This window comes from Drosophila subpulchrella, chromosome 2R (genome assembly GCF_014743375.2).
Source record: "Drosophila subpulchrella strain 33 F10 #4 breed RU33 chromosome 2R, RU_Dsub_v1.1 Primary Assembly, whole genome shotgun sequence".
Taxonomy (NCBI): Eukaryota; Metazoa; Arthropoda; class Insecta; order Diptera; family Drosophilidae; genus Drosophila; species Drosophila subpulchrella.
In genome coordinates, this window is record NC_050611.1 from 6,896,258 (window position 1) to 6,916,039 (window position 19,782).

The 19,782-nt window shown below is 41.0% G+C and overlaps 2 protein-coding genes and 1 non-coding gene across 3 annotated transcripts in view; 2 read left to right on the forward strand and 1 right to left on the reverse strand.

The window, feature by feature from the left end:
• The window catches only part of LOC119549978 (serum response factor homolog), a 30,685-nt gene that overhangs the window by 9,619 nt on the left and 1,284 nt on the right, over positions 1-19,782 (forward strand). The gene's annotated exons all lie outside the window — the stretch shown is intronic.
• On the reverse strand, positions 19-12,519 carry LOC119549979. The gene is made up of 2 exons (XM_037858378.1): positions 12,266-12,519; positions 19-1,312 (listed from the first exon to the last, which is right to left on the reverse strand). The coding sequence occupies exons 1-2, from the start codon at positions 12,267-12,269 to the stop codon at positions 915-917; spliced, it is 402 nt and encodes a 133-aa protein (XP_037714306.1). The 5' UTR covers positions 12,270-12,519; the 3' UTR covers positions 19-914.
• Trnan-guu lies at positions 18,638-18,711 on the forward strand. Its single transcript has one exon. It is a non-coding gene; the product is annotated as a tRNA-Asn (tRNA).

Sequence of the window (19,782 nt, forward strand, 5' to 3'; positions counted from 1 at the left end):
TGCAAGTTTGTTGGCTTTTATGATTTCGTATTTATTTCAAAATTTAATTTGCGTTGCCTGGCGTTGACATGACTTAAGAGATATCATTATAATATTATGTTATTGGAATTTACAGTAGTTTTGTGGAACACATTTTACTTACAACTCTTATAAATTCTCATTGTAAATGGATTATTTTATTGTCATCTTACTCCAAACTTAATATTTTCATTTTCTCCAACTTGATAGATTTTCTTCAGCCATTAAGCTAAAACTTCTTAAAAAATGATCTGATTTTACTAGACTGTAATTGGCTATCCAAGGAAAATAACTATGGTACATTTCACTTCAAAACTCAATTCTTTTTATGGGATACTCTTATTTTAACTCGTTACTTCCTGATAAAGCATTAAAATTGTAGTATTCTATGGAAAATCCTTGAGTTCATTGTTGAGTTTGTCAAGTTTTCTGATCAAAACAAATGTTCTGATCCCTACCCTCTTAGTACCTCATCATTGGTCTTTACCAGCAGGCAAAATCTAAAAGAAACAAGCCAAACTGAACCTCTGGCCCAGCTTTTCCTCCACGGCAGTGGGAGCACGGGTGCATATCAGTTTGAGAAATTAAAAGCATTTTGCGGTTTCGCTGACTATCGAAGCTGCGTGCCGCTCGAGCCTCTAACGACATTTCAATGATTTGCTGTTTGGCTGTTGCTGCTGTTGCTGCTGCTGATGTTGCTGCTGTTGCAAGTTGCTGCTGCTGCTGCTGCGGCTGCAACATGGCCACGTGCGCAGCACAAGACGCAGGCGGAGGACAAAAGCATTTGCAATGCTCGTCGATTACGTACGAGGGCGACCTCTGTCAGCCAGCGTCCAGCTGTCCAAAAGCCACCAACAACGCAGGAACCCAAGGAATCTCCTCTGCGGATTTTGTGTTTAAGCCGCCGCAGCGAGTTCTAACCGCATGCCGCCACAATGTCCTCTTAATTTCCTAGTGAGCGCGGGCTCACCACGCGATGATATCGCCGGCGATCCTCCAGAGCCCCCAGGAACCCCATCTCCATCCCCATCCCCATCCCCGTCCCCAATCCGAATCCGAATCCCATCCAGCCGTCGTCCTCTGTCTGTGCGCTCGTTTTTTAATTCAACTGATTGTACTGCAGCTTCTGGAATTCGGCATTTCTTAAAGCCTTTGCGCACACACATTGTGAGTCGGCAACTTCTGGCGACTCGGCTACTTGGATACTTGGCCACTTGGCCACTGGCCATTGGCAACTTGGAACCTCCGACTCCTGGTGCTTCTGCTTCTGCGCCGCTGCCGCCGCCTTCGCAATCTGAAAAGGTTAAGAAATGACAATTTGTGAGCGTTTTTTCTTTTCTTTCGTTTCGTATTTCTTTGTATTGTTTTGGTTTTGTTTTTTTTCCCCCCTCTGTTTTTTTTTTTTTTTTTGCGAGTTGGCCTGTCTTGCTTTTGGCCCTGTTGCTTTCATTGTGATTATTTAAAAGCCAGACTGAGACCTTAACGAGGCGCTTTTGGCCTTTCAGCAGGACTCACATTTAGTTAAGCAATTATTGGGCCGCAATGCAAACAAATAATGCGTACATTGTGCGCTTTGGAGTCTATCTGCCTCAGTGGTTTCTTTCCCAATCCCAAGCCCCTCCGACTTACTCCAATGATTTTCCAAGTTAATCAAAATTCTTGGCTATCCACGTCGAAATCTCTGCGACCTTCCCTCCCTGCCCCGCCCCCCGCCCCTTTTTCCATGGCTCTTCTAGCGCCGCCGAGCCACGCCCAATGCAACGCCCATTCAGTGGAGCGTGGCGGAGGCAGCGATTTGGAGGAAACTTATGGCCTTTTCGCCGTACCGCTCCCCGCTTTATAGCTACTTATATAGGCAAAGGCAGCTCCGCTTCACTGACCAATTTATGGCTGGGAATGATTCTTTTCTCGAGTCTGGTTGCCTCATAGTGTGTGGATTTATCTATGAAGACGTTTGTCTAATTGTGCCAGGAAAGGTTGGGATATGGAAACTAGAAATTAACTAGGAGAAAACGCATTATAGCTATATGTTTTTGAAGATCAAAATTATTTTCTTGATACCTCTCGAAATTTTGAATCGATGGTTGTTAATTAAATTTAAATTAGTCACTATCATTCGTTTCCATACAAATCATATGACAATTTTTCACAAAATATGTTACTGGATAATAATAAAATATCTATAAAATTTCACTTTCGATATTTCTCCTAAAAATGTTTTCTTTTCTTGAAAATGTAATAAAAAACTTAGTAAATTCATAAAAATGATTTTCTATCCTCATGTACCCATTCCAGAATTCCGCTTCTAGTTGTTTGTTTAACTAATGGTTTTCAAAGATTTTCCAAATAACAAACCAATAAAGAGTTGACATATATTGACCAAACTTTCTTGAATGATTATAAACTTTGCTCCTGCTCCACCTTTTTGCACATCTGAATTGATAGCAAGTTCCGTAAAACGAACTCCAGGCAAACTGTACTTTAAAAGTGGAAAACACATGTGTTGTCATAAATTCTGGGCAAAACTTTGAGCTGGCTGGTTTGTTTTGCTCGCGATTGCTACGTGCTATAGTGATTGTGCCCATCTCCCATCTCCCAGTTCCAATTCCAATTCCAATTCATTATATAATGAAGCACACGCGGACTTCCCACATGAAACGGGGCAAAAGCCGACTCTACCCACAGTCCGCACGGTTAACAAAAGTTAACAACAATCGATGTTCAGCTCATTTCCTGCCCACAATAAAATCAAATGTTGAAATCCACACAAATTTTATGATACATATATATAATCATATATATTTTCTACGCTTCTCAAACTTGAAAGATGGTGCAGAACCTAGTACTACCATACAATATCCCCTGGGCGCTAATGAAAGTGCCATAAATTTTCAATTAAACTCTGGGTAAAGTAATTCGCAACCTTAGTTTCATCGTCTGATTGGCAGCGATTAAGCCATCCCAGACAACGAGGCTTTTTTCGAAGCCTTCGCTGCAATTATTTGCGAATTAACATTTATAACACTTGATCCTGTGCGTATCCGTTGAAAGCTGGGCTGACTTCATGCTTCGGCGCATTTAAAAAGTATTTTTAAAGCTGGCAGCTAAAGTGGCCGAGTAAGAAATATTTTGCCGCATTTTAAGAGTCTCAGTCCGTCTGTTTGTTGTATGTCTGTTATGCGGATTCATTGCAACCGCAGAGCCACTTGTTGCGATGTTGCGATGTTGCTGCTGTGTGCCGATGTTGCTGCTGCTGCTGCAGTGGCCGATGTTGCTGTTGTGCTAAATTTCACACCAACAATGAGCGCGCGCCAACAATGAATGAAAATGACTGAACCGAACTGAACTGAACTGACGGACTGGGATGACCAAACGACCGCAGGCTAAATCGATACCTTAATTCAAAGGCACGCCAGACCGCATTTTTGGATAATATACTCCATCTCCATCTCCATCTCCAACTCCATCCGCTCCAGTGAGCCGATGTTGCCGCTGTTGCCGCGATGGTGGCACGCGTGAGATTTCCTGTCTGCAGTTTTGGGACATTTCATATCGGATTGCAGCCAAATTTGGCATCCTTTGTGGCACGCGGGGTTAAAGATACACATAAACATCGTACATATACATTAACATCGATTCGGTGGGCTTATCGGCCTGGGAATTGTGTTATTGTTCTTGCCGTTTTGCCCGGCCAGATGTGTTGCAACGACTTTAAAAAGCTGTTAACATGCGTTGTCATCGCTGCCATATGTTGCACGACAGCCGACTCCTGGTCGCCACCATCCACATCCACGTCCACCATCCGCCGCCATCGATCGGCGATCGCTTTTCGGGGCAGCAAAGCCACCGGCGACGGCGACTTGTCAACCACCTGGCACAACTGCACCACTTTTGTGACGCTTGCATCAACGGGCTGAACTTCAAATCGACGGCAGGCGTTGGTTTCCCTCGAAATCTATGCGAAAGTGGAAACGCCACCGATTTGCGTAGCCTGCAGCGATAGTTATAGCTTCCTCAGCTCACATGTGCCGTCCCTTATTTGGAAGCTTGTGTGCGAAGCGCAACAATTATATATATGTACGCGGGCTGAGCAGACTCACACAGGCGAGTGAGCGCGAAAAAAACCAGCGCAACAACATCAGTGCACTCGAAAAAAATGGTCTACAATTTATAAGTTTTATTTTGGGAAAGGGGTAGTTGTGATCCAGTTCCAAGTCTCTAAAAGTGGAAAAGTTCTTCGAGCAATACTCATGTTAAAAAATGAAATATAAACCTCACGTCATGTTTCTATAAATCCGCAGGTGGAATTGAACCTAGGTCCACTGCTAGATTGAATAAGTTCTACTAACTTAACCATGAGGCTACTAAATCGACACACAACAAGTAGATAGAAAGAAAGAAGAAAGATATTCTAGGGCTTGTTGAATTCTTACATTTTAAGGCTTAAAAAAGAAAGTGCTTGGAAAATAAAAATTGTTTTTAATGAATTTTTGTGTATTGCTTTTCTAAAAATGATTTTTCATCAACATTTCAATCATAAATAAGGCAAAACGATTTATTCGATGGCCTCGATTATCAGATAGAGGGAGTGCGAAAGAGATGAAGATATGCATGCAGCAAATCTGCTGTTTCCACCTACCGCCTCTTTCTTTATTTGCTTATATCTTGACCACCTAATGGTCCGATTTAAAAATTTGTTGGCACTTAGATGGGTATTGATAATAAGAATAGAAACCCATTTTCACTTTTACATTTTATTTTTACTGTACGAGTAACGGGTATAAAATCGGTTTGGCCTTTGAAAATTGTTCAACTTTTGAATAATTTTTTTAAGGTGCAGCGTCGGTGGCCGAAAGCCGTGTCTCGAGTTCAGGTTAAAGCCGAGTGCAGCGGAAAGGAGAAGTCGTCGCCACATTGGCTGACTTATGACGAAAATAATTGCTGGCTATTGCTATCTCTAACTGGCGATCGCGTCATCGTCATCGTTATCGATTATTCGTAGAAAGCCCATCGCAGTTAGCCCGTTTTCATTAGCCCGTTACATGCGGCGTATGAGTAATCAATAATAATTTTATCGCCAGTTTTATTGCTATTTTTCATCGTCGCTTTTTCTCGATGTCTGTGGATGTGTGTGGTCCCCAAATCGATTGCCATCATAATTTCACGCAAATATAGCATATAGCGCATATAGCACAGCAAATGCAGCAACAACAACTTCGACTACGACAATCATCGTACAATATTGTAATTTACTTAATTTCGTATCGTTCAGAATACGCAAATTTTGCAAAAAGCGAGAAAAAAAAAGTGGAAGAAAACATTGTCTATGCATTAGTTACATGTCTGTAGTTGTAGTTGTTATTGCTTTAGTTGTTGTATGTGCCTTAGTTGTTATTGTTTTTGCTGTTGTTGTTATGAAAGGCGACTGCGCGGCGTCTGTTTTGCCTGCTTTTTGGTTGTTTTTCTGCTGCGTTTGATATGCAAATTTTGTGCTTTTAGAAAGAGACACAGAATTATCGTATCTGTCGGTTTGGCGATTGTTGTTGTTGTGGGAGCTACGAATCAGGGGTTGCGTATGGTAATTTCATATGTATACGTACCCGACTAGGAAAAGCCCAGGAAATCGTATATTTAGTGTGCCTAATTGTACTACTCAGCAAAAGTATATTGCTATTTTTGTAAAATTAAATACCTGTTGATTTTTCATTGCGAAGCTTAAGGATCTGCTCTTTCTCAACTGAAGATAAGGTATTGAAGAAAAAAGTATTTGTTTTTTAGCTCAATTAATTGTCATCAAATCATTATTAGACAAAAGTGGAATACAAAAAAGTATGGTAAACATTTTATTGGGAAGTGATTGAGCTATGAACCAGAGGACAATTATACAGTTTGAAAAATATGGAAATTGCAGATTAATTCCCACTTGTTATGTTATGCAAGTTTATGATCCTAAGTTATGTGTTTCTTTTTCGAGGTGATATACTTAAATTCACGAGCATTTTTCATGGTTTTTAGAATTAAAAGAAATATTAAAATAGTTTTCTTTCTTTGGGAGAAATATTAAAAAAATTTATTCTGTACCTTTACAGACAGTTTTTTAATTTTAACTTTTTTGTTGATAAGCTTTTCTAAGCTTGATAAATAAATTCCACTTTCTTCACTTTTGCAGTCTTTCTGCTGCAAGGAATATCTTTTTCGGCTAAAACCTATGATTGCCACCCGGCGTATGCGCAATATTTGCGTAAGATCTTTAAAAATCAGCTGACATGGGGCAAACGGTTCGGTTTTTTCGATTTTGGTTTTGGCTTGGCTGCCACTTACGCCTTACGACAACGCCTTGACATGCCCACACGTCCGGCGAAAACAACACCCAACAACTTTGCAACATGCCACAAGACTTTTGGAATTTCTCGATGCTGTTGCGGCGTGTGAGAATTCACAAGTGTGTGCTCCTGTCCGCGAGTGTAGGGGAAAAACCTTTAATAAGGGATCCCGAAATTTATAATGTGGCACGCAATTAATTCACTGCCAAAGCTGCCAAGCGAAGGCGCAAAAATTATCACACCATTCAAATGACGCTCACGAATGTTTTTGGCCACCGGCAACTTGCCACATGCAACAAACCGAACAACTGAACTGGTGGCAACCAGAGCCGACACATTTTGTTTGTTCCGAACCGTTCTCTTTGGCGGCAAACATTTAACAAGCATCGGCTGTCCGCTGGACCGAGGATGCCACCTAGAAAGCTCACGCTAGGCGTCCAATTGGCTGGAGTTGCCGCCGATCATGGTCATGCCACATGGCCAAATGGCCACATGGTGCCTAGTGTCCAGTGCCACCAAGTGGACAATGCCCAGGCTTTTGGCCTGTGGTGGTGGTCCTTTGTCTCGGGAGCACTCCTTGCCGCCTGTCAGTGCTAATTTGTTGCTGCTCGTGCAGTCGAGAAGGGGGAACTCGAACGATCCCCCCCCCCCCCCCCCATCCATTCCACTAAAAATATAGCCATAAATGCTGATCAATATGGTGGGGACAGGACAGAGAGAAATCTGCATGTCCTTAATGCCGGCAACGTGCGAGTTTTACAAATTACGAAATGAGCAGACCGGCATCTCCACTCTTTTTCCCACGTCTCATTAAAATTGCAGTTAAAATGCAAGATGCTGCCTCTGTTCTTTTACTTTCTATCATCGCGAACGAAGACGACGTCCCATCGTCATTATTGTCAACTCTCAACGAGTTGCCAATCGACTGTCTGTCCGGCTATCTTTCTGCCTGCCGTTTCTAGATTGATGTCTCTGCAGTCAGACAGTCAGTCAGTCCATCAGTCCCGCCGTCTGGTCCAAAAGTCCCGCGAATTATAGGAGGCGGGGGTGATCGGAGGTGGAGCAGGGGGACCAGGAGGAGCAGGAGGGGCCAACCGGAGGAGTGGGCAGAGGCCAGCTTGGCACAGTTTGCGCACTTCGGCATTTCATTGCCCCTGCTCGAGATGGAATTTTTGGGAGGAGATTGCCCGTACTTCCAGATAAGAGACAGAATTTTCATTTTAAAAGCCAAGAAATTTCGGGGACGTATAGTATATGTGATATGCGTCGAAAATGTATTTATTAAACATGTTTCAACGCTTTTTAGTTACCCCAAAATATTCTAGCGCAAAAACAAAATTTATTGAAAGGTACCATATATTATTTTCATTGAAAATGTATTCTGCAGGGTGTGTTTACCATTTAAAAGGAATTTATGTGTTTATCTACTCTCAAAGGCTGACAAGCACTAACATTTTTAGAATATGTTATTTAACTAAATGCGTATGCCTTGCTCAAAATTGTTTTATACGGTTTGGAAACCTTAAAACATTTTAAAGAAATTTATTAATATATCTACTCTCAAAGGTTATTCGGCTAACAAGCCATAACATTTTTAGAATACGCTATTCAATTGCCTTTCCAAGAATGGTTTTATACTCATTGAACCATTTTAAAGAAATGTATACATTTTGTATACTCTTTGATTGACAAGCCCTAACATTTAAGATTAGTACATATTTATATACTTTGTTTAAATATGTTTTATACGGTTCCAAAATGTATGTCTTCTGGTTCCTTATTTATGTGGGTTTTAGGCCTTACAAAATAACACCAAGAAAATACGTTTTAATTTAAAAAGAAATATTTGCAGGTGTGTCTTAGAATATGTTATTGAACTATAAATGCCTAGTTTAAAAAGGTTACATACGTTTTCAAAGTGATCTTTTTGTTGCTAAACTATAGGTACCATATGGCTTTGAATGGAAATCCTTTAAAACTACATTTTATATAAAAAGTAAATATTTTCTTTCGACCTTTACATCCCTTTTGCTTAAGTGTTTTCTTGTGAGCTCATCTATTATTTGTCTGGTAGAGTTCTCAAGTAAAAGTTCACTTGACTTCTTGGTTATTCCCAAGAATGAAGTACTCCTCCGTTTCTAAGGTTCGTTGTAATTGTGCAATTCTTTTGTTTGATTTGGCCGCTTAGCTGCGGCGTACTTTTAGCTTTTAGCTGCCCACGACCTGGTTGATTGTTTAGCTGTTATTGTTGTTATTGGACGTTAATATACGTTTGATTCTTGTTATATACTTGTACACATAATAAAAAAGTATCGAGCATGTGTGCGCCTTAATTAAAAACTGAGGCCCGCTGCTCGTAGGAGTTAATTAGACTGCGGAGGTGTACGGGCCCAGTTTTCAGTCTTTAGTTTTCAACCGATCCGCTGTCGTTCGCTTTCAAGTCAAGCCCCAGCTATTAGTCGCTCAATATTACGCGTTTGCCCGACAACATTGTTTTTATTCTTTGTGCTCTCCGTGTTCTGGGATCTTGAGTTATCGACGATATGGGATGGATGGTATAGGGGGCACGGGGCTGCTGCTGTTCACACGCTGCTCATCAACAATTGCTGTCACGAATTTTCCACTCGGCGCTTTTTGCGCGCGCTACTTGTTTGTATTTTAAAATTTATTTATTTGTGCAGCCTCCACACAGTCCACAGAAGCCTCCAAAGCCTCCACACACATGATGGGGATCCTCGCGTGGAGTGAACTGAACTGAAGTGGAGTGGAGTGGATCGTCCGCACGGAGTATGGGGAGTGTGTGTGCTCCTCCTGGAGCGCACTGAAGAATGCATTTGATCAGATAATGTAATTCGCATTTTAAATTGAGGCGCATTCCCAGTTATACTTCTTCTCACATGCATTTACCTGGCCATCACAGGCATCCTTCGATTTGCGAGGCGGAGGAGTACGATCTGTGCACTGAAGACTGGAGAAGCCCCATCTCCAGCCGCATCTCCTCTGGAGAGGAGGCCAACATTGCGGGCGTTGCATTATTACGCACAAGTAAATCATCGAAAGACGTCGCTCCTGTCCACCATCGAAACCCAGCGGCTTGTTAAGTAATTTAGTTGGCCTTTTTTTTCCCAACTCTCCCCGGTGCATTTTGCCTGGCTTTTTTCTATATTGCATTTGGCATATTTGTTTAAAGAGCTTCTTGTGAGCTGAATTTGTTATTGTCTCTATAAATGCAATAAATTGGCATTCAATTAGGCCAAAGGTGTTTTGCTCTTTGGTGGGTAGCAGTAGCTCTCTTGGCAGATGATCGAAAAAATGGGAAAGGATGAAATGGAGCAGGAAGATTTTAACAAATATATTGAAGTAAACTAGATTTGATTCTTTGGCGCCAATTCTTTGTGTGCAATCCTAGTTTAAGATGGCTTATCTGGTAAATTGCTTGTATAATATTGAAATAAAATTTATAAAATATAATCATTAAACATAAGGTACATCTAAATAAAAGATAAAACGTTTTATACGGTGGACATTATTCCCCTCTTCTATATTTTGTTAAGATATGTTTACATTATTTGTTTTTAAAAACCTTTAAAACCAAAGAAATTAAATGAAATATTTTAAAGACATCAATAATGGTACTTTCGAGTTCTACCAAACTTGTTATACCAAATGTTTCTTAGATTTAATAAAAATAAATTAGGTTATTCAGGAGTTAATTTTCAATAATTATTTTAATTATTTCAACCAGATTTTTCTAAACCAGAGACTCTTTGATTTTTTATATTTACGCCAAATTAGAAATATGTTTATAAATATATTTTATTTAAAGCACTATGAATTTACTTGTTGCTGGTAAATATTATAAAATAGTTTATGTGAGCCGTTCGGCCTGTTTTTTAACTAACTGATTTTCGACGCCTGCACTTCGCTTTCCTGATCGCACAAAAACTTTTGGCTACTTGGCATTTCCAGGCAATCAGGCATTAGCATATCGGTCATAAGATCTATAACTAAACCCGACGGACAGTTGACAGTTTTCTCCGCCCCGCAGACGGATCAGATTGGATCGGACGGTATGGGATCATATGGGAGCCATCATCATGCGAAGAGGCTCGTCCTGCTTTCTAACGATTGCATTTTTGATATTTGTGACACGCAGATTTTCCATCAGTGTCAACAAGGCATTGTTTGGCGAACGGAACGTCAACGTGGTTGGTCCTCCATCCTCCAACCTCAATCCCGAACTCCCAGACTCCCCATCCCCCGACTCCCGACTCCTGACTCAACTGACAGACTCGATCGGCCGTCCGATCGTCGTCGATTTTTCAACATCAGACCAAAGTCAGGCCAAAGTCGGGCCAATGCAAAACCGTATGCAGCGCGTACATTTGCATAGACACAAAATTATATGAGACCGAGACCCAGGACCCACAAAACGCAGCTTCCTGGTCTTTTTGTGTCTGAAATTTATGTACCCACACAATGGGGTAACAAAACAGTTGGAGGAACTGAACGCTTAGGCCCCGTCTTCCATGGGGCCCATGGTGTTGGCCTAAACACCATTCTAGCGGTTCGTTTAGCTTGTTTATTGGCATGAAAATCTATCAAAAATGCATCATGCATTTTATATTTATTATACGTAAATACAAAAATAATGTGCTTGACATTTGACCCGGCCCAAACGACAACAGCGTTATGGCCAAGCCACATGTTGCCGGCTGCTAGTTGCCAATAGGCTTTTCGGCCAAGTTGCCTGCAAGTCTGCCAGTCCCGACGACTGATTATGAAACTGCCTGCTTTGTCGGTATCCGAGTACCCAAGTATCCGGGGATATTTGGTTATTGTCTTTGATTTTGCATTCTAACACAAATCAAAACGGGCCAACAGCAATCCCAACACTCGCCACTTAAATGCTCGTTTATAACGTTGTTAAAATACAATAAATAGCCAGGACTCGCAGCAGGCGGTTTTCACTAGCCGGCTCTCCGAAGGCGAACACATTTCCATTTCCATTTCCCTCTGCTCATGCTGATTTATGAAATGTGGACGCCGATGTGGCGGGCCCACAAGCCACAAACAGAGCCCCAACCCCCTTATGGCCAGCTCTCTGACCAGGCTAAGACTCCGATCCGAGGCCTCTAACTGGGCAAAGTCGGCAGGGGTGATTGTGTGATTGTAGGCCCGTGATTGAGTTGTCGGCCTGCTGGGCTACTGTTTGCCGTTTGCAGTTCGCTGAGTGGCTTATCTTAGCGGTGCATCGCAGCTGTTCGAATAGTCGGGCATTATTCTGCCGCCTTCACTTATCACGGCCTAGAAGGGGTCATAAAGTGATCTAGCACACCGAAAGTATCTTAAATGGTAGCCCAGGGTCTAGAAACATTTACCAGAGCTTTACGAAATCAATAAAGAAGTAAAAGTCTAGAAATTAAAAATTTTAAGAATTTTAAAACGATTTCTTGTCATTGGAAGTACCAATTTTCATTCTGTATAGGATGGTAATAATCAATTTTTACAGGCTAACAAAATTCAACAAAATAGAGACATTTCTTTTGACGGTTGTTTTTATAAATTTCCTATGGCAAAATAAGGTCCCAAAACATAAATTAATAAGATTTTTAATTCATTCATTCTTATGAGCATCTAAAGAAAATATAGAAAAATCCTTTTTAGGCTATGTATATATCTTCAAAAAAGTGATAAACCTTTTCACTTGAATGGACTGACTGTTTTTTTATCTACCCCTCATAAGTACTGTGAGAATTATTTATTTTAAAAATATATCAGCTTAAAAATTTGTTACATATAAGAAAAATCTTGAATATTCAAACATTTACAAAGCTATATTTAGCTACCCATGAATGAATAAATTGATGACCTCCACTATTTCACAATTCGACTAAGCAATAAACGTAATATTTTTCACTTACCCATAATCAAGTGTCAGCCAATCGAATAAATTTCTTCCTTATCTCTTTGCAAACAGCCATGATCACTGTGTGATCCTGACTCAAGTATTCAAGTCACCATCTTGTAATGTTCTTTTATTAATTTTCTTCACACACTTTCCCAGTTTTTCCTTTGATTGATCACACTTTTCACGTCTTTCAATCGCTCAAGCAAAAGAGCCAAAGATCGCTCCTCGATCGTCGTGCAGGTCACGCAGTTGCTCACAGACTGAAAACGTAACCCCAGCGGTCGGGACTCTTGAGTCTTGAGCTGGAGAAAACTGAGAAGAAACCAGTTCTGTGGGGACTTAAGAGTACGATCGGAACTTGAGGCGATGGGTGCGATAGAGAGGCTATATACAGCCGATCCGCTTGCACCTTTGAGCCGCACTCTTCGGGGTTCTCTTAAGCCCGACTCTCTCGGGTTTTATTAGGCACTTATATTTTATATAGTCGTCCATATAGCGGCGATCTGTGGGCGGGACTTGCTGGCTGCTCGTGTGCGTATTAGATTTTATAGACTCGCTTTTGACTTGCTCACCAATTCCATTTTGGGCCGGGCTCTATATACATTGGCTGCGTGGGGACAAATGAGCAAACAAATGAGTGGTCCCCGGTTGCTCTGGGCCCTGGGCATGAAAATTCAATTTACACCAACCTGCTACAAAATGACGTATCTCTGCATGTATTTATTGAAATTTATTCAATTATATACAGAGATATCTGCAGCGGATATTTCGTTCTCCAGCGATTTGTTGGGTGTAACCAGTTTTCGCTTAAAAAATATGAAATCAGCGATTGAATATTTTTTCTTTCGCTTGTGGGCGTGGGCACACTCCGTTCCTATAGATGGTTTTTGCTTTGCGTCTGTTCATTTTTGTAAAATGACACAATTTAATGAAATTTAAACAATTCTCGACATGGTCTTTGACTAATGATGAAGGCGCCGATCGGAGTGCTGGAACCGATTTTTCAATTAGTTTCAGAGTTGGACAGTAAAACTTGTGGCTGTGATCGACTTTACCTAGATTTATAGCGGTTGTAAATTAGCAGAGATATATCAATTTTGTCAGATTGGGTCTTTTAGGTTTTCCATAAAAATATATTTCAATTCCCATTCTGAATATCAACGTATTTTTTATAGTCTTTGTTTTGCAGTAAAACAATAAAACTACTTTTGTTTTAAATAGGTATAGCTATATACACTTTTTTCTACGTTCTATTGGTTCTTTTGTTTTTTTATACAAATACATTTTTATTTTATTTTAAATATTTCACCTTAGAAGTTAAAAGACTTACTTGCAACTATGTACTTTTTTAACACGTTTTGGCTTCGGACAAGCTTTGTTTTAAATTAGCATAGATGTTTAGAAAACACAAATATATATTTTTTGTGTTTCCAAATAAAGGATTGTTTGTTATTTGAAAACTTCTATCTGTCAACAAAACATTTAGATTTCTGCTTTGATTTATTTTGGTTTAAGGTCATCTTTTAAATGCCAATCAACGCTCACGATAGTCAAATGATAGTCCAAGTAAATAAGTTTATCAATAACCCACCTATTTAAACTGTGTACCCAATTAAAGTGGCTATATTAAATGGCAAAGAAAACATTTTAAATTGATATAAAAGTATCCTTCGTAATGCAACTTTATCTAGTCCTACATGACATACATTCAATTGGTTTTCCCGAGTTTAATCGCTGTCAGTGGCCCCAGATTGTTTGGCTAGTTAAAGGCCTTCTTCGAATTGGCTAAATCTAGCTAAACATCGAATTCAGTTTGTCGGGGCACCCACATCAGTATCAGTCCCCCTCCAAACCTTCGATTCACTTAACATACGCCGAGTTGAGATCTTGTATTCGTATAATTGCAATTTCCATTCAACTGTTTGTTCGCCGCCGGTTTGTGTCCAACTCCATTTCATTTGTTTGGCTAGTTTTGCGGTTGTTAGTGCCCATCATAAATTGCCGGAATTGGGGTAAGGAGTCCTCCTCCGGCGTCTGGTGATGTGGAATGGACGGAGGGAGCGGCACAGGCTAATCGGTGGCGTTTCATCTGCGGCCTGCTGTCCTGTTGCCTCTTGTTCGCCTGTCGGCGCACGCATAATTAGGCCTGAGGACAATCGTTTTGGAGGCTGCACTGCAGGAAATTAATGGGAGAATACATCAATATATATCCAAAAATTCAAGAATGTTTTTCATAGATTAAATGCTCTTAACGTGTAAAATCCGTTAGCAAATACAATAATTATTGATCTAAAATCTTGATATTAAATGAATTCCATTGAAATTATTTCCACAAATTCCTCAGTTAACTTTGTGATATCTTTAACCGATAGATTATTTATAAATTCTTGTAGAATCGTGTAGGAGTAAGGAGTTTTAGGCCCGATTTTATAACTGAAAAATATTTTTTAGATACATTTAATATTATTACCATATGTATGTATATGAATTTGAGATCTCTAAATACTTAAATTGTTTTATAACAAAAAACTTCAATTAATTATGAACAAACCAAATATATATTAAGATATATTTTCGGAGTACCCTTTTTGTGCGAGTGCATTAGTAGCAGGTTACCCCTCGCAATTTGGCCAAATAATTGGTAACTGAAAACAATAAGCTCGTTTTTCGTACTCCCGGCCAATCGTGGCATCTTAATGCGGCCCTGACATTTAAATAGATGCTAATTCCCATCATAACTGACTGGGGACCCCGAGCTCCACAATTCCCGTTTGCCGGGTGGGTCTGAACTAATGAATTTGAACCCGCCACTCGATTGAGACAGACTCACGACGACCCAAGTCGACTACGACTTGGAGCTCAACTTCCTGCTGGCCGCTTTCTTTGCGCGTGAATCCGTGTAACCGCAGCCCGCATCAGAGAAAAAGACACAAAACTGTGATTTGCCCAAAAACAGAAAGCCGGCAAGAAAGCTTCGCTTCGGTTTGCTTTGCTTTGCTTTGCGGATATAAACGCTTTTAAACTCCATATTGTGGCTTGGCCCGGATGCGACGACAATTGTGAAGACGACCAAATGGCCAAACTCCGACTCCCAGTTTAGCTGGCAAATGTCTACGCAGTGTTGTCGCTTCTCCCGCTTTTGTTGCCCCTGGTTGTTGGTAGTTGGTTGTTGGCTGTTGGTTGTTGGTTGTTCGCTTGTTGCCGCTTCGTGTCAACTGACTTGGGCCTTAGCTTTCGGCTTTTGTTTCCACAAGCCAAGCCGCCCCATTTTGCTTAGCCGGGCCGGCAAAGTTGGCCAAGCCATCCCATAACATTTGCCTCAACGTTTCCTGTTCAGAATGTTCGCCGCTGTCCTGTGGTTGTGATTGTGTGATTCCTCCTACAAAATCGAGGGACAGTGGTTCAGGGAGATGTCTTCATTTAAATATCAAAGATTTCCCCATTCATTTTATTTAATTTTGAAGAACCATTTATTGTTTATCTATTGTTCAAATTCCGCTTGCTTAATGTTATAATAATCAGTCCCAAATATTCTGTCCTAAGAAATCTAAAAAGATAACCATTATATAAAGTACCTTTTCAAAATTCATAGTTCCTTTAAAATATTTCAAAGAAAATCACGCTATCTACAAGCCCTTTTAAGGTTCAATCATCGCGTATACATGTTGTTATAGAGACTAGAATTGTTTTTATCTATTTCAATGATGTTCGGGCAATAAATTCCGGACCTTTCCTAAACCAAAACCCATTTCATCGTGTATTCTCACCCTTTTGTGCCACTGTTATCCTTTTGGCCCGTTCCCTGGGCAATTGTGCGTTAGATTTAAGTGCTTTCGTTTGCCAGGCTTAATTTGCATTTTTATTTTTATGTTTTCATTGAAAGCGCCAGCATCAATGGAGCCCGCTGGCTTCAGTCGAGAGCACATTTGGCTATTCCTTTGTTTTCGGCTTAAAGTTATCAGTGTCGGTAGATGTACACGGCATCAACGGTAGCAGCAGCAACATGCAAAATGCAAATGTTTATTGGCCAAATGCTGAACGATCTCAGCCAGCTAAACTGAGAATGGGTCCTTCGGTTTTTTTCTTTCGTTTTTGTTTTTTGTATCTTTTTATACCCGTTACTCGTAGAGTAAAAGGGTATACTAGATTCGTCGGAAAGTATGTAACAGGCAGAAGGAAGCGTTTCCGACCCCATAAAGTATATATATTCTTGATCAGGATCACTAGCCGAGTCGATCTAGCCATGTCCGTCTGTCCGTCTGTCCGTCTGTCCGTCTGTCCGTCTGTCCGTATGAACGCTGAGATCTTGGAAACTATAAGAGTTACAATACTGGGATTAGGCATGCAGATTCCTGAGATTCCTGCGCAGCGCAAGTTTGTTTCAAAAGAGTGCCACGCCCACTCTAACGCCCACAAACCGCCCAAAACTGTGGCTCCTACAGTTTTGATGCTAGAACAAAAATTTTAACTGAAATGTATTGTTCTCATCAATACCTACCGACTGACCTAAAAAAAGTTTGCCACGCCCACTTTAACGCCCACAAACCGCCCACAAACTTCAAAAAATCGTAAATATGAACGCGGATATCTCGGAAAATATCAAAGATAGAGAAACGAGATTTCAGATTTAGATTCCGTAGGCTTGAGCGCAGCGCAAGTTTATTACGCGAATATGCCACGCCCACTCCAACGCCCACAAACCGCCCAAGTCTGTGGCGCCCACAATTTTCATGGTAGATAAAAAATTTAAACTGAAATGTATTGGTCTCGTCAATACCTATCGATTGATTTAAAAAAAACTTTGCCACGCCCACTCTAACGCCCACAACGCTTAAATCTGTCTACCGCCGGTAGGTGGCGCATTTGCTGCTTGCATATCTCCATTTTCCTTTGGTCCCTTTAGCTGAGTAACGGGTATCTGATAGTCGAGGTACTCGACTATAGCGTTCTTCCTTGTTTTTTTTTGCTAAGCTTTGAAGCGATTGAAGCGGGTGCTGACTGCCACAAAGTTGTCGCCTTTTGTTGTGGCAGCAACCATTTTGGTAAGAACAACTAATCAATTGGCAAATGTGCCATCCGTCAATCAGCCAGTCAGTTGGCGTTGGTGTAGGTCACACGACACCACAGTGGTTGTTGCAACTTTAGCTGCAACTTCGGTTTGCAACTGCAACAGGCCACCGAATTGACTCGCATTCACTTTTGGGGCAAATAAAATGCCACCTTGGTTGTGAATGTCAGTTAGCCAATTTGAAAATTCATTCATTCAATGCTTTGACGACTCGCTGACTGACTATTGCCAACATTTATTATTAGCCTTTCCCAAACTGACTATTTTTGGAGCTACCGATGGCCACACAACAGTGGCAGCAGCAGCAGCAACAACAACATGCCGCACATATCACAGCAAGACAAATTTCTATATAATTGCATTTGTCGCAGGCTCCCCAAGCCTCGAAGTTCGATACCACTGGCGAGGCCAGATCGGCCAGACAATGCCAGGCATTATTTTTATATAAATTGCATGCCATTGGCCCGGCCAGTTGGCATTCCATCCAGCCAATTGCCAGTTGAGAGTTGAGACTCGGGCTGGGTTTTCGCTCCGATTGTTTGTATTTTTTTTGCCTCGCTTTCAGCTTTTAGCCAGGCTCAAACTCTAATTGTCATTTAATGAGACACGCTCGGCATTTGCGCACGACACACGACTATCAATTTGGCAAGTTGCAGTTGGCATCGGCAGGAGCAGCGGAATCAGAATCTGCCATCGATGAAAACGTTCCAATCGAAGAAAAATCCATCTTGTCGTCCTGCATTGATTCTGGAAATTAAATGCGATATTGATGGAGCGCAAATTGAAATGGCAGCGCTCTCAATTTAGGTTAACATCTGAGTATAAATTTATAAAAACGTCAATTTCTAATATGCACAAAAGTAAACAAAAGAACAAATCATAGACAATTGCGTGAACTTAATACTATGAATCATTTTTTCTTATTTTACATTAAGCTCAAAAACTACCACTATATCAATCTTCACACCATGGTATTAGCCTCTTAAATGAATTTAATAAGTATTTATTTATAGCTTAAATTTCTTGGCAAAGGCTAGGTAAACTCAGCATATCTATTAATTACAGAATGCAAATACACATCAAATGCCAAAAAGTTCCGTATTATAAACACTTAAACGTTTCAAGAATGTATATTATAACGTTTTATAATAATACCAACCCCTAAAATTGTGTCATATTTGTATTTATAAGGCAAATAATGCTAGCTAAAGGTCTTAATCATTTAATAATGGAACCCGAGCAACCCCTAAGATGGTGTCAGTGGAAATGTTTGCTCAGCGAGCACTTGAGGGCTTTATTTCCGAGACGATTTCAACAGCCTCCGTGGCGCAATTGGTTAGCGCGTTCGGCTGTTAACCGAAAGGTTGGTGGTTCGAGTCCACCCGGGGGCGCTTAAAATCTTTTTTATTTTTTTTTTGCTTATTAAATAGCTTCCTTAATGTTTTGGGTTAATAAAACTTTTATTTATTGCTTTTGTGTGGCGAATTTAAATTGTGAAATTACTAAAGGGAAATCGCACACGCTGTGGGAGGTCTGTAATTAAGTTCCCTCGACAAAGAAAAGATTAGATAAGGGGGAAGAACAAGCGCACATATAATTGGATTTTTATTGAGCGCTAGCAGGGCTATTACCAGAAATATTTCCCGCCTTATATGAGTGCGCTTAAAATGCAAGCTTGGGCATAATGTAACCTTTACATGAGCAGCTCCACTTTCCGCTGCCTTGCTGTTTTTCCACTAGTCTTTTTTTCGCATCTGCAACAGAAAACCGCGAGCGTAACAACAGTTGCACATGCTCATGCTGGCCAAGTATATCATGGCAACTTGGAGACAGTTTGTCGTCGTTGGCTTTGCTAATTAAAATGTCTTGGTGCTGTCACTCAAAAGGCGGTCGCCTGATCCACTGGCCAAGTCGAGTCAACTCGCTTGGTTGGCGGCAGACGACGGCGACGTCGACGAGATGACGACGCCCATTTTAGTCAGCGGCAACAATGCGATTTTGCCTTTCGCGAAATGCTGCTGCTGCTGCCGGTGCTGATGTGGCTGCTACAATTTCATTGGAAGTCCGCTGATGATGTGGCAGGGGCACGCGGCGTATGCGCAATGCAATTTGCGATCTCCCTCGCACAAAATGGCGATCGCATTGTTACAGTTTGCAATTATTTTGATTTATTTTTTGTTCGTCCCAGCGGTTCAGCCTGTGCTGGCACTAATCAAAATTAAAATGACGCGTTCGCTGCCATCCCATCCAAGGCATTCGATGGCCCGCACCGATCGCCCCGCTCGCCAGGAGAGCCAGAAATCAATATTCTAAATTCTTTAACGCGTGTGCACATTTAAGGCAACGCCAGCTCATTGAGATGCGTGCCGGCAAACAGCCTGGCCAGCACTTATACGCAATTTCGCGCCATATTTGGTTCAAACATATTGGATTTTTTTTGTCATCTCGTCGTCGTTGTCGTC